General features: G+C 35.3%; 2 protein-coding genes across 2 annotated transcripts; both read left to right on the forward strand.

The window, feature by feature from the left end:
- The first annotated feature begins 1075 nt into the window (after positions 1-1075).
- LOC107020209 lies at positions 1076-2496 on the forward strand. The gene is made up of 2 exons (XM_015220505.1): positions 1076-1513; positions 2290-2496. The coding sequence occupies exons 1-2, from the start codon at positions 1076-1078 to the stop codon at positions 2494-2496; spliced, it is 645 nt and encodes a 214-aa protein (XP_015075991.1).
- Positions 2497-3141: 645 nt separating this feature from the next.
- LOC107020230 lies at positions 3142-5083 on the forward strand. Its single transcript, XM_015220517.1, has 4 exons — positions 3142-4040; positions 4086-4362; positions 4467-4838; positions 4952-5083. The coding sequence occupies exons 1-4, from the start codon at positions 3142-3144 to the stop codon at positions 5081-5083; spliced, it is 1680 nt and encodes a 559-aa protein (XP_015076003.1).
- The last annotated feature ends 11074 nt before the right edge of the window (positions 5084-16157 follow it).

Here is a 16157-nt window from a genome sequence, read left to right on the forward strand (position 1 = left end):
GAGAGTTTGAAAAATGGGTGGGTCTCATTAGACTTTCTATACCAGAGATACGGCCAAAGGGATGGATTCAAGAACTATCGAAATCAATTGAGCAATCAAAGGGGTGAAGAGGCTTGGAAGGCAAATGGATGTTTTGCTTTTATTGTCTCATTTTTGGGGCTCATTATTTTCCCCAAAAGGGACAAGAATATTGACATTCGTCTGGCTGGTGTGGTGAAGGCGTTGACCACAATGGAAAGTCCAACTATTATTCTTATGATCCTGACAGATATTTTTCGTGCATTGACTAAATGTTTAAGTGGGGAAATGTACTTTGACGGCTGTAATATTTTGCTCCAAATATGTTTTTTGGAACACCTTTATCACCATGATCGTGCGCCTAGGTTTACTCCAGATTGGTGCAACTATGTTTTCTCTCATAAGAAAAGGGAAGCCAAAATTGATTTTCCAGAAGGAATCATAGTGTGTGAAGAAAAACTTTCAGTGATCTCATCGAATGAAATAGTGTGGAATTATTACTGGTTCCCAGCTAAGAATATCATTTGCATGTCTAGTGGCATCTCATTTCTATTGTTGATTGGTCTTAGAGGTGTTAAACCATATGCCCCACTTCGGGTTATGCGCAACTAGCCAGAGTTCAATAACTCCCACCCAATAATGATATGAGTAGGTTTGCAAATGATACTCCACCAGGTTTTGCTTTTAATAGCGAAGAGATTATGAAGATTTGGTACGGGAGTATTATTTCTGAGCTAAGTGAAATGGATGTGGAAAAGATAAAGGAAAGGTGGTTCCTGGGTACCTATCGTGGTTTCGTGATCCAATGACATTTGGTGACACTCCTGAAGGATCCAGCAGAAAAAGAAGAGATCAACATATTATAAGACATTTGAAAAAAGAGTTGGAGAAGGCCAAAGCAACCATTGCATGGCAAGAAGTACAGGTCCAAAGAGGAAAAAATCACAAGTTAGAGTTGCAAGATATGGAAGGAAAATCGAAGCATGCAGAGGGAAGATTAGCCCGATTGGAGGAAGAATTGCATATTAGAATCCACTTGGCACGATAGATAAAAAAGATGCGGAGTCTTGAGATCTCTCGATTGAAGAGAGACCTAGTGGCATCCGAAGAGGTCGTGCACTATCAAAAGGGAGAACTTAAGCGCCATAAGGAAAAATTCGAGAAAGAAAGATCGTGTTGGATGCATCAGTTAGAAGAATGTAAGAGAAAAATCAGTCATTATGTTGATATCGAAGAGGAGCAAAGAAAATTGATCATCGAGAGAGCAACACTTCGCCATCAACTTGAAGTAGCAGAAGGGCGAGAGTCCCTCTTGAGGAATAATCTGGGTGATCATCAGGCTTTGTTAAATGACTGTCATCTAAACATGGGAAGGGCTAGACTTAAAGTTCATCAACTGGCAGAGCAAACCTCCTATGTTATTAAAAATCAGCGCCGTATGAATGATCAAGAAGTCGCTGATCAAGAACGGACCATTGTTTCCCATCTGCCGAAGGTGTTGCTGAATTTGTATGAGACCTTGGGAGGAAAAAAAAAGCCCCAAGAAAGTGATGAAGATTGAAGAGAAGTTTTAGTTGTTTTTTTTTGTTCGTTTCATTTTGTTTGTTAAAAGACTTGGTTTTCAGTTTAAAATTTGGTGTTTAAGGATATTATGTTGATCTGGGTTGTGTTTAAACCTTTTGATTTTGTTGTTTTCTTGAAGTTTTGGCGAATGAATTCCAAATTAATCTTTTTTAGTTGTCTAAATCTTTGAACTACGTAATGATCCGATTCATGCAGTAACATGATACGTAGGCAACCTCCAAAGGGTCCGATTGGAATTTCTTTTTCAAAACTTTTTCTTTTTCCAAAAAAAAAAGGACAATAATCAAAGCAAAGATGATATGAAACAATGGCCTTCTGAACCTATGTTACTATGTGATTAATAAGTGTGTGATTGATTTATAAAATTGTCTAACCCCTAACAAGTTTTTTCATTTCATATCAACTCTAGTTAGCTTTCGGTGGTTGGTTTGTGGTTAACTGGCAGAGCACCCGTACTTTACCAGGTCTAAGGTAAGAACATCAATGACAACCAATACTGAAACTATGGTGAATCCAGCGGATACTCCAATTGATTCACCAACAAGAGAGACAGTCATTGTTGAAGAAAATAGAACGTTGAGACATATTATGGCATAATTGTGGCAAGCCTTGGCCAATGGACAAGAACCACCAACGTCTATTCCTGGTTTTCCTGAGATCACTAGTATCCGATCTTCATCTTCTCAGGTCCCAATATCAGAACCTTTCTTCCCTCCAGGGTATGGTCCATTTGATAATTGTGGGGTCGGGCCATCAATGACACGTCCTCAAGGCATGCCATTCAGGAATAATCCCACTGTCACAACAGCTACACCGGTCTATACACTCCCACAACCGACTGTGATGCAAAGAGCAGCTCAAGAGGGACAGTTCACCACTCATCTGCAGCAGTAGTATACTCCTGGGATAGCATTTGGGGGCCCTAACTCTTTTCAATTCGGCTCCCCCATTGATGTTGAGAGGCCCACTCCAGGCTCAGAGCAAGAAGAACTGTTGAAAAAAATGAAAAGCATCGAGCAACACATGAAGAGCATGCAAGGGTTAGGAGGGCACAAAAGTGTCGCATTCAAAGACTTGTGTATGTTCCTAAATGTCCACCTGCCACCTGGGTTCAAAACCCCTAAGTTTGATAAGTATGATGGACACGCTGATCCCATAGCCCACCTTAAGAGATACTGTAATCAACTTCGGGGTGCAGGGGGTAAAGAAGAATTCCTCATGGCTTATTTTGGTGAGAGCCTGACTGGTGTTGCCTCAGAATGGTTTATAGACCAAGAGATTTCTCACTGGCACATATGGGATGATATGGCTCAAGATTTTGTTAGACAATTTCAGTACAATGTCGAATACAAGAAAAAAACCAAGCGAAAGCTTCAGAGAATATGCTATCAAATGAAGGGAACAAGCAGCCCGAGTCAAGCCCCCATTAAATGAGCAAGAATTGGTTGATATCTTCATAGAGGCTCAAGATCCTGACTACTTCCACCACCTCACAGCCGCAATGGGAAGACCGTTTCACACAACAATCAAAATGGGGAAATGGTCGAAAGTGGTCTCAAAACAGGAAGGATCGTGAGCCAGACAGCAATCAAAGCTACCACACAGGCCATTCAAGGTGGTTCAACAAGTTTTGGAAATCGTAAAAGGAAAGAGGAAGTTATTTCACTGGCATCAGGGTCAAGGGGAGCTCAGAGAAAGTCTAATTGCCCTTACACATCAGTTCAGAGACAACTTAGCTATCCTCAGCATTACTACCCTTATGCCCCTCAATATCCAGTATCTCCATCTCCATACACGGTCTTAAATGCTCAGTCATATGTGCATCCTCCCAAGCGCCCACATTTTCGGGCCCCATCTCAAGGAAACTTTCGCCCACAACGGCCACCGTATCAGGTCTCTTACAACTCTCCTCTTATGCAGAATTATGCTCAAGATCAAGCACAGAGAAAGAAATTCACTCCATTAGGAGAGTCGTACTCCAGCTTGTTTCAAAAGTTAAGAAAGATAGGAGCGATTGAGTGTATCCCACCATATCGTCTGAATCCAAATGCTCCAAGTTTCCAAGCCAATGAAAGATGTGAATACCATTCAGGAGTCCCAGGAAACAACACTGATAATTGTTGGACCTTGAAGGGAGCAATAGAGAAGCTGATCGAGCATGGAGTTGTTGTTGTGACAGATGATCAAAACACTCCAAATGTGAACTATAACCCACTTCCAGCTGAAAACAACTTAGTGGGTATGGTTTGTGATGACCAAAAGTACAAACTCCTCAGCAAAATGGGAAAGTTGTTTAGGAAGATCGGAGAAAAAGACAAGTCAATGAAGAGTTTAGAACCAGTTGCATCTCTGAGTGTGGAAGGTGTCAATCTTGACACCAAAGTCTTGTGCGTCCCGGGGGTTCCAAAGGGGATTGAAGTTCGAGCAGCTATGCCAAAGTTATAAGTATCAAAAGGCTTTTCATTAACACAACCTGACCAAAGTGGCTTGACCAAGTTGAAAGAGCCTATTTTTGTTAAGCCCGTTCAACATCTTCCAGTAATTGATTCAAAGGCTGTCCCTTGGAACTATAACAAAACCGCAGTAGTTTATGGAAAGGAGATTGTCGAAGAAGTTGATGAAGCGGGGGGTTTGACACGCTCTGGAAGATGTTATTCTCCAGAAGAATTAAGAAAAGGAAAGATGACTGAAAATATCCAAGTACCACTAAAGAAAGCAGTTACTGAAGAAGAAAATATAGAATTTCTAAAAAAGCATAACGTTCTAGATTACTCTGTCGTGGAATAATTGAAGAAGACGCCTGTACAGATTTTACTGTGTCTCTACTTTTGTACTCAGAAGAACATCATTTTGTGTTGAATAAGGTTTTGAATGAAGCACATGTGCCAAAAGAGACCACAGTAAATCAGTTGGAGAATATGACCAAGCGCGTCTTCGAGTCAAACGCCATCACTTTCACTAATGATGAGTTTCCCAAGAAGGGAGCTGAACACAACAAAGCTTTGCATCTCACAGTGACATGTGAAGGTTACTATGTAATGAGGGTCATGATAGATGGAGGGTCAGGGGTAGACATATGTCCTCTTTCAACGCTGCAAAGCTTGAAAGTTAACAGTGACAGAATTCGCCCCAGTAATATATTTATGCGAGCTTATGACGGCTCAAGGAGGGATACCATTGGTGAAATCAAGTTAAACATGACAATTGGGCCAGTAGTCTTTATGATTGTGTTCCAAGTAATGGATATGGAAACATCTTATAATTTTCTACTAGGAGGCCATGGATCCACATGGCTCGAGCCGTCCCATCAACTCTACATCAAGTTGTCAAGTTTGAATACAACAATCAGGAAATCAGTGTTCATGGGGAAGATGATTCACCTATTTATAGAGATCCATCCGTCCCATACATTGAGGCAAAGGAAGGATGTGATTCTGTTGTTTACCAGTCTTTTGAGGTTGTAGGTGATAAATCAACATGAAAGTCATGTATCCTGTTTTTATGCCTTGTTTTATGGGTGGAAATTCAGAAAGAGAATAAAAAAAATTACATTAGGGTAAAATTTTTATCTTATGTATATATCAAATGTTGAATCTTATTAACAAAGAAAGAAGATCAAATATGTAATAACTACAGTAGTTTTGTGGCATCTTTCATAAAAAATGACTCTTTTTAATGCATTCAACTCCTTCTTTACGTTGTTGACACCCAATTTTTGACCTCCGCAATACAGATTAATCACCAAACTTTTTAAATTCCAAACGATTTGAAATAATTTGTTTTTATAAAGCTCAAAATATTTTTCAAATAATTGAAGTAATTTTGGACACTTTTTATAATTTTTAATGCTAGATATGTTTTTATATAAATAGTTTATTTTATAAATATTCAAAAATTATCTTAAAAAGATTTTAATTTTAGTAAGTATTTTATTAAATTAGTTTAGTTTAAATCATACTTATATTTTTGAGTTATCAGTTTCTACTTACATTAATTATTTCAACTCGATAAGATTAAAAAGCTCATAAATTAATTATATTAATTCGTTCTATTTGAATTTTAGCCGAATCCTCTAAAACTTAATTTTTCTCCGTTGTCTCTTTAATTCGTTTGGCTAAATTGTTAATTAATTTCTATTGCAATTGTAGCCAAATCTAATCTTCTTCTCCAATAAATTTTAAGACCAAGAAGTGGGGTCATTTATTTGCCAATTTCCTGCAACCCACTTCAATACTTCGGCCCATTTCCTTGACCCAACGCACTTCTCTATTTTCAAAAGAAACCCAACAATGTTCTTTTCTCCTCTTTCACGTCAATAGCAGCTCAAAAGCAATAGAAGCAACGACGATTTCAAACGGCATCAACAATGCCAAAAATGACAAATTCTCTGACGTTCGTAATTTCAAATGGCGTGAACACGACAGTAGACAAAAAAATGGCCCAGACGCGTGCTTGAATATGTTGTGTCGTCTTCCTCAATCGTGTGCGACAACAGTACGTGCACGCTAGATATTTTGTTGATATCTTAAGAAAGGTCACATAAATAAAGAAAGTACAATATTGTATCTTCACAAAATAAAATTTTCATAAAAGTCATAAGTTGATTCCCTCCAAATAAGAAAAGATAATAAGAAGCAAGCAATACCATAACTAAGCTAAGTGTCACGTCCCGCCAATTCTCAGTAAGATTTTGCATCCGGATAGGGGCAGAAAAGTCTAGAGTTATGGAGAGGTTTATAAAAAACTCTAGAAGCCTTAGATCTTTCTAGAAGGTTTTGGAGAGTTCTAGAAGGAAGACTAGATATTTTCTAGGAAAACTTTGGAAAATCCTAGTGTAGAATTCTCTAGAAAGAGGACCAAAGTGTAAATAACTTAGGAACTTGTAAGTAATTATAAATTACACTTTAGCCCCTAAGAAGTAGTATAAATAGGAGGGCTCTCGTTTGTAAATTATCCAACAAGTTGTAAGCAATCTTCCAAGTAATAAAAAACCTTCTTCCAAAATTTTCTAAGTCTTTCTTAGCATTCTCTTAGCGATTTTAGCATAAAGGTCTTACTTGAGCTTATAAGATCGTTAAAGATTCGTGAGTAAGTTTTCAAGTGCCGCACGGAGTTTTAATAAATACTCTAAGTCCATGAAAATGTTGTATCAGAGCAAAAATTTGAACTAAGAGAATGGCTACCAAAGGAGACGTAAATGCTGCTAGCACCACCAACGTCCGTTTGGATGGAGGAAAGAAGCATCGATAAGGAAAGAAGCCCAGAAATGGCCATGAAGAAATGTTGCCCGATCCTACACCATGCCAGGCTCTAACATCTCATCCATCCTCAACCACCAAGGCAAGTGACTATGAACATGGCTAGGAGGCCATTAACGTCACCCAAGAGAAGAATGGGTCGCAAGGGTTGAAGTGGCGCGGCAGGCTGTGGAGACTTTAGGTCGGCGCATGAATGTGGCTGATGGCAAGTTTAAAACCCTTGAAGACTTCACGCTCGAAGAGACTGAATCTATCCATAAAGAGTTGGAGGAATGCCAGTAGGTTGAGTTTGAGATGAAGGAGGTTCTCACTTCCATGGAGTGTCGGCTCATGGAGGCATTGAGCACAATTGAGAGCATGAGCCGAGATAAAAGCACTCAAGGATGGTGTGGAAGTAAGAGCATCATCGTCGCTTGACCAAGATAGGGAGGCCAAGGTCGAGGCTCCAAAGCAACCTATGTTCAAAGGAGTCCGTGACGCCAAAGAGGTGGAGAATTTTCTGTGGAATTTTGAGAATGAAGTGCAACAGCCTGAAGAGTGACTAGAGTAAGATCAACACCGTCGTGTTGTATCTTTTAGAGATGGACATGTTGTGGTGAAGGCGTAAATAGTTTGAAATAGAGAAGGGGACGTGAACCATCAACACTTAGGAGCGATTCTGCAAGGAGTTAAGAAAGTCTTCTTCCCTAACTACGTCATCTTTGAGGCGAAGCGCAAGTTTAGAGAACTGAAGCAAACTTGCAGTATACGTGCGTATGTGCAGGAGCTCACCACCCTCGCGCTTTAAATTCCAAACATCACTGATGAAGATATGTTGTTCCACTACATGGATAGGCTGCAAAATTGGGCCAGGACGAAGTTGAAACGCCGACAGTTCAGGACTATTTATGAAGTCATCACGCAGGCCGAAGCTTTGAAAGACTTCAGGTACGAGAAGCCCGACAAAACTAGACGAGAGGATATGAGAGGTAGTCATGACCATGATGGGGGAGATGGTGGCAAAGGCGAGGAGCAGCGGCCACATCCTAAGAAGCATGATACCAACAAGTCTAATGACAAGAAGTCTGGACGTCATGGAGACATGGAGAGAACGATAGAGGTTGCCAAAAGAGGTGGTTGCTACATATGCGGTGGGTCGTATGGTTATGTGAGGTGCCCTGAACTAAAGAGTCTTGGTGCTATCCTGCGAGAGCGGAAGAGAAGGAAGCACATGATCAAGAACAAGTCGCGAAAACGATGCAATTGGGCTTATTAGGACTATGCGGATCTATCACCAAGAAACAGAGAAACCGATAATATGTGGCGCGCAGTATGTTGACATCACGATCAATGGAAGACCCGCTCGTGTTATGGTAGACACAAGTGCAAGATCAATATCATTTCCAAGACGACAACGATAAGGTTGGGGATGCATTATAGTCCAAGTAACGCCCAACTCAGGACGGTCAATGCACCACCGACTCCCATGAGTGGAGTCGCACATGGAGTAAGCATCACTCTAGGCAAGTGGCAAGGTAAGACCAACTTCATTGTTGCTCCTTTAGATCTCTTTGACATTATTCTTGGGCAAGAGTTCTTCCAATAGTGTCACATAGTGATCGATCCTTACCTCCAACGACTTCTGGTCATGGAGCAAGGAGGAACATGCATAGTTCCCATGGTTAAGGCACCGAAGATAGAAGGGCAGGCCCAACTAACGACCATGCGACTCAAGAAAAATCCTAAGAAGGAGAAGTCGACATTTATAGCCACCATTACAAGTTCGAAAGAAGACAATGGTGCTAAGAAGTGTTTGCCACGTGCAGGAAGAAGGTTCCAAGAGGGGACAATGTGATGTCAAAGAATCCGCCGAAGCACTTGCCTCCTAGGAAGGAGGTAGATCTGTGGCCGAGTTAGAAGGGATAAAGAAGCAATTGAAGGAGTTGCGCGAGCGCATTGATTGAGTCAATGGACTGTTAGTCCCGCATACGAGAAGACAAGACTCAATTGCCAATGCAGCGATGATTCAACGTGATCGTCACATCAATAGGTGGGGTTGAATGTCACATTCCGCCGATTCTCAGTAAGATTTTATATCCGTATAGGGGCAGAAAAGTCTAGAGTTTTGCAGAGGTTTATAGAAAAACTCTAGAAGACGCCAGATCTTTCTAGAAGGCTTTGCAGAGTTCTAGAAGGAAGATTAGACATTTTCTAGGAAAACTTTGGAAATCCTAGAAAGTGTAAACTTCTCTAGAAAGGGGACCAAAGTGTAAATAACTTAGGGACTTGTAAGTAATTATAAGTTACACTTTAGCCCTTAGGAAGAAGTATAAATAGGAGGGGTCTCATTTGTAAATTATCCAACAAGTTGTAAGCAATCTTTCAAGTAATATACAAGCCTTCTTCCAAAATTCTCTAAGTCTTTCTTTGCATTCTCTTAGCGATCTTAGCATAAAGGGATTACTTGAGCTTACAAGATTGTAAAGATTCGTGAGTAAGTTGTCAAGTGCCGCACAGAGTTTTAGTAAATACTCTAAGTCCGTGACATAAGGATCAAAATGTTACTAAAATTGCATACAGGTAAGTAATTTTTCAAATGGTTGAAAAATTCAATGAAATGAAGATGACATTTAGTTGTCCAATAAATATGAGTCAAACTAGAGATATATAAATTTTATATTAAAAAATTTGAAAATTTCATATAGAAATTAGTGAAATTTAAATTGTTTGATTTTCATTAAATTAGCACAGAGAGAAAAGTTAATAAACTTGACACATTTTACAATCCTTTTGTTTTTATTTAGGGCAACTTTCATATATAGAAAATAAAAAATTCATATTCGTATGTTATAGCAAAGTTTGCATAATTGCGCTCCATAGCAAACATTGAAACTGTATAATTCGCTATACATATACAGTTGAAGCAAATTGTATAAAATGAAGTGTATAAAACAAGAAAGAGAAAGACACTTGGACAGAAAACTGTATAAAAATGAAGTGTATAAAACGAATTGTATTATTATAAGTGTATAGAACGATAATATACAATTTGAATTTGTATAAAATGAGAAAGAGAGAAATACAAAAGAGACTTGACAATGAATATACAATTGAATCGAATTGTATAAAACGAGAAAGAGAGAAATTAGATACAATTTGAAAATTGTATAAAACGAGAAAGAGAGAAAGACAAAAGAAACTGGGCAGGAGAGTATTTTAATTGTATAATTATAAGTGTATAGGACGAAAATATATGTACTTGCACGTGTATATACAATTTTCTCACGCTTTATACAAACAGAAACGCAATTTATATATTTCGCTTCTGTTTGTATAAGTGAGAAAGGCGAGGGTGGTGAGTGAGATCTGGGAGAGTGGCGAGCGAGATCTGAAAGAGGGGAGAGAGGGGGAACAAAATATATGTATTTATATAATTTTCTCTGCTTTGTACAATTAGAAACAATTTTTATAAACTTGTATTTGTAAAAAAAGTGAGGAAGCGAGCGAGAGATTGGAGGAGAGTGGCGAGCGAGATATTTGGGAGAGAGGTGCCTGACAATTTTTTAATTCTCTTTTCTATGATGGCTGTGTAATGATGACTAGGGTGGTAATGTAATTGAGTTATGCAACCTTGGTGTCTAGCTCAGTATGCGTGAACCTAGACTATTCCACCGGGTATCACTTAGACGAATTGACAAGTTAGAGTATAATTTTACCACATTATATATATGCATATTAAGGAGGTGCAACATATAGATTGTTGTGTAGGTACATACCCTTGAAAGGGAAATCATATACTATATCTGTACGTTATAATCAAAGATTATAATACAATATCCAGAGAAGAGTAAGCCAATAATATTTAAAATTAAATTTCGGGAGAAATGAAGAAAGCTACTAAAGCAGGTAAAATCATAGATATATCAAGATAACTTATCCGTCAATCAAACGACCCTTAGTGTTATATGTTAAGACATTAATTGTTTTGAGTGGCAAGGTAGCTTATTGTTCAATGCAAAAAAAAAAAAATTATACATGCTGAAAACAACTGATCAAATTTTTAAGAATAGATAACAGAAAATATCATAGCATGCAGGAAGATGTTTTATTTGATTGATTATCAAAAGGTGGCAAAACAGAAATATTTTAAACAAAACAGTGGGAGATCAATTTACTAATGCAGAAATTATTTTACTTGACAAATCCAGTTTATGATACAGAATGAACCTGGTTCTTTAGTTGTTTATGATTCATATCATTAGTTAATTACTTTTGTGATGAGCTGATATAGTTTGTTAGAATTCAGTTAGAAGATATTTTGTAGATCGGTGCTATAAATAGCATCACATTCTCTTTTAGGGTTGAATGTGTTAGAAAAATGATATTTTTTCTATTTCTAATTACTTGTTTACTTTTGAATTGACACACATATTAAGAAAATAATTATTGGCATAGTGAGTTTATTATTTACCCATATTAATTATGAAATGGATGAATTAAAAATTTAATATTTTCAAGAAGTTTTTCCTTTTTCAAAGTAATTAACTGAGAGTAATAATTGAATTTTCTTTTTGTCATTTCTTGATTGTCAAAATGGATAAGAATTAGGGATAACCATAAGAAGAAAAAATGGACAAGTAAATTGGGTTATAGGGAGCAGGAAATATAATTGAAGAAGAAGAAGACTCTGAGACGTATAAAATCACTTTCTATAAACAGATATTACCCGTACATCTCCTAGCTGGCTAACGTCCTTGCTTTCTTGTAAAGTTATATAAATACCACCTTTGTTTTGGTAGAATTATTTGATTGCATAACATATGAGCATATGAACGATTAGTAAAAGTGTATGCAACAAATATATTTTAGGTTATAAAAAGATGATTAACTAAATAACAATTTTCAATTTAAAAAATTATTATTGAACATAAACATATTGACTTTTGCCCAGATGCCAGTTTGAAGTAACCATCAAGGATGATACTGGTTCAACAACAGCCATGATTTCAGATAAAATTGGAGAAGAACTATTGTCTCTAACTGTAGCAGAAATTCATGACATACGTTGCATCAAGGTAAAACACTCTACAACCTCTCATTCCTTGCTCCTTGGTGAGTGTGCAGATAATGTTTAATCTAACAGTGAAGAAGTTGATGAGTTTTCATCCATGTGAGTGGACAAAATCTAATGAAAGACTATATGCTTGTTATTGAAGGTTTCTTCTACATTCCGTTGCCTATTTTCTCATTCACTTATCGCAAGGACATTCAAGTATATATAATAGTTTAATCCAATTCAATTAATTAGCTTTACTTGTTCGTTTTCTGAGATAAAGTTTTCCCTTTTAGATTTCTTAGAAGGTTAAAGACTATATTTTAGTTTATGAGTGAGTTTCTTCCATCTTTCAGAACAACTGTTGTCACTCGTATCCGTGCAACACAAACTGCTAGGTAAGACATTCACCGTCCAAATAAAGAAGTTGTTTGCCAAAAACAAGGATGCATCTTCAGCAAAACTGTTTATCATGTCAATCACCGAGAAAGATATTGCTAGCAATCTGCCACTGCCCATGGTGTTGGATAATTGCTGGTATCCGGAGTATGTTCTTTTGCTATACGAGGTCCACCAAATTTGCTAGCAACAATTCTAATTACTTCGCTCTCACTAATTGTGTCATCATCGTTCTTGCTTCTTCATTTTACTACAACAATTTCATGACAAGACATATACATATAGATGCATAAATTATAGCAGTTTCATGTCAACATTATATAAACTTTATGCCAAAATAATATGCATAAAGAAATAATTTGAAAAAAAATAAGTCCTACTAACCAGTGTACCATTTCATCAACTTCATTAAAATTTCAAAATTTATACAAATGTTAGAAAAATCACACCAAATTTATATCAACTTTATTCCAATACATATAGATATTGATACAAGAAAACATATAAATATCATGCCAACATATACTCATTCAGATAATTGGATATCAATTTAAAATATATGATGAAATATATAATACAATTTTCATATAAATTTTATTCAAATTATTGCACTTCGTTCGAAAAATAATAAAATATAACAACAAAATAGAACAATTGAGAAAATAATTTAAATAAAATTTTTACCCACACAATCTTCTTGCCCATTTTTTACTTTGGAATTTTCAAATTTTTGTCCATTGTTGCTCTTTTTTGGAGAATTTTGATGACTGACCCACACCCACATTTGTTGATTTTTTTTATTTCCTTTCTTGCTTACAAAATCTAAGTCAATTCCATGTCGATATTATTCATATTTCTTACAAGTTTCATACCAACAATATGCATGATATAATATTGTTAACAATAAAAATACTAATTTGTTAACAATGTAACTCATATTAAAAACTTCATTATTGATGTATTCAATAAATAAACATGTGTACATACCACAATCATTAAAATAAAATTGAAAGAAAAATAATTTTAAAAAATAAAATGAGTAAATTTTTCTAATGAAATCACTAAAAGATTAAAAAAACATGACTCTTGTTTGAGGCATATTCATATGCTTGACTTAAATTGGAGCATGTAATTCAATAGTAGAAATCGCTTCTACTAATCGAGGGATCTTTCGAGGAGTATGCTAAGATTTTTTGATATGTTTGGTCGAAAATATTAAAATCTTCATTCTTAGAATTGTGAATCCATCCTTCTTCTTTTTTTTATTGTATGATGAAAATTTCTCCTAATCATTATTTAGATGCTGAAAACGATTTCAATGGAGTAATTCCTATAATTGTGTATGAGATAATTATGGTGTATTCTTTATTTAAATAATTATATAATAATATAAAATTATAAAAAGACTAATTATTTAATAAAGTATAATTTAATTTATTCATAAATAAATAATGATTAAACTGTTATAAGTAAGAATTTTTTAAAATTAGATTTAAACCCATAATATTGTCTCTTAAGTATTTATATGTGATGATTTTTCCATTGTCATTTTATGTTTATTTGTTAAAACTAATCTACAGGTTTCAACAATTTGATTCCCAGAAAATAACCATTTCAGGATTAATTAAATATTTTGACCATCTCTATTTATTTAAGTATGCATATTTTTCTTAAACTAATTAGCCAAATATGTTAATTATAGGAAATAGCGTGTTAGTAGATATTTTGGGTGCTTTTAAACCTTTCCCGAAATGTTAATATGAATCTTGATATTTTCATTAGATTTACTGTTTTAATCTTTTGAAAAAAAATAATTTTTTGAATTTCACTTTAAAAATTAAGCGGCGACTCTAAACACCTGTCATTTTCTCTTTTTAAATAAAACAGTATTTAAAGAACATTTTTGCCCTTTTAAGTGTAATACTTCAAATGGTAAAGCATTTTCACTACGTAAGAAAAATGTTGTATCTGAGTTTTTGAAGTTTTAGAAAATAAGAAATAGAAGAGTTTGTACATACCTGACGTGTGTGAGTGTGTGTGTGTGTATATATATATATATATATATACACACACACTAGGTAGAGATTAGCCCATGCAAGCACGGGCCCAACATGAGCCCAACATAATGGAGATTTAGTTAGAATTGTTTTGTTGAGAATAAGTTATCTAAAATAATTAAATTTCGAAATAAATTATCCTAAAATAAATTATTATATATTTCATCACTATGACAAAAAAAAAATCTGCGATAAATAAGTCAGCGACTACCTAATATCCCCAACTAAACATAAAATAAAATAATTCAAACATTTTGTCCTGAAAAACATATATTAATTGAAAAGTGAACAATGTATTTAAAGTTAGATCCACAGATTTAAAGATTTCTATAAATGTCATATTACATATTAACACAATGCAATAAATTAAATTGAAGGTCAGCCAGGATGCAGTCTTAATTGTGATCTCCAACTTGCCCTGTTATATAAACAAGGTAGGAAGTTGGTATTTATAAAAATATAAGATACAAAGAAATTCTAGTATATAGAGGAAAGCATATGTAAAAGAACAAGCAAGTTGATCGAAAGATAAAAGGGGCAAGTTAAAACTAAAGAATACATTCAACATATAAATAAAGATGAAAATAAGAGAAATGAAGTCAAGTTTGAGGGAGGGAAAAAGCGAAGAAAAATGTGTTCAGCTTAGCAGGTGACACCGTAAGTGTTCAAAAGTAAATGAGTTCAACATATAGTTCTTATCGAAAAACTAATAAATAGAAGAACTAATGAAGCTAATACCACGACAACTACAAGTTTGCAATGATGTACCCGTCTTTTCAATAATTAGTACAGTCTAATAATTCATTCCTCACAAAATCTTCTTAAGAAAAATAATTTGGATCAACACTTAAGTAAATAAATGAAGATGTCTTATATATAAGAGTTTAGGTACTAAAATAAGACATTACCACCGTTATGTATTAATAATATCTAAAGAACAAGCAATAATATTAAACAAGCTCTAAGCAAGTTTTGTCGATTATAACTTGAAGAGGTCAACATCACATTGGTTACATTAGAATATAAACCTCAAGTATACGTTGTCCTTGGTAATGTTATTTCAACTTCTGTTTTGTAGCATCCCTCAAATTCAACAATTTACTAAGTATCAAAAAATAATTCGCATATCAACTTAAAGTTATTTTCTTGTTATCTCTTTTTTTTTTCTCCTTTTAGATGGTGCTAAACTTTATAAATTGAACTTGGACATGGAGAAAAAGAAAGAGAACAAGTGATAATTGTAATCCCATGTAGCAGTGGCAGTGACAATGACAATAAAAGTAACACTAAAAAAGTAGTAGAAAAAGCTCTTACCTGTAAATACTTTCCTCAAATGAGTCTCATGCAATGGGAACTTAGATTATAGAACACAAAACAAAAAATCAAAAGAATAAAAAAAAAGTAAAAGCTTCATCCTAGTATTATTAAAAGAAACACACTACAGCACTTCCCACTGGATATTATAAAGAGTATATATTGCTTTCTTCCATGAAAATTGGTTTTTCATATTTTAAATGAAGGAAAAAAGAATCAGATCACCCTACAACTCAAATTTTTAAGTTTTCAACCTTTCTTCTTAAGTTTCTCCCCAAAACTGATGGCTTTGTGTGCTTATGATTCTAAGATGAACAGATCTTTTGCCAATACAATGTGAATGCTCTTTTCCGGTTGAGCCTGTTTGATTCCACCTCGTCTTAATCCTTTGGAAATTTACCCTGTATTATCACTACATACACAATTCTCTAAACGAGCTAGTTGTTAAATAATCATTCTTAGTCCACATCGTCGAGATCAAATATCAGAGAAAAG

The sequence above is a fragment of the Solanum pennellii genome, chromosome 1, assembly GCF_001406875.1.
Source record: "Solanum pennellii chromosome 1, SPENNV200".
Classification (NCBI taxonomy): Eukaryota; Viridiplantae; Streptophyta; class Magnoliopsida; order Solanales; family Solanaceae; genus Solanum; species Solanum pennellii.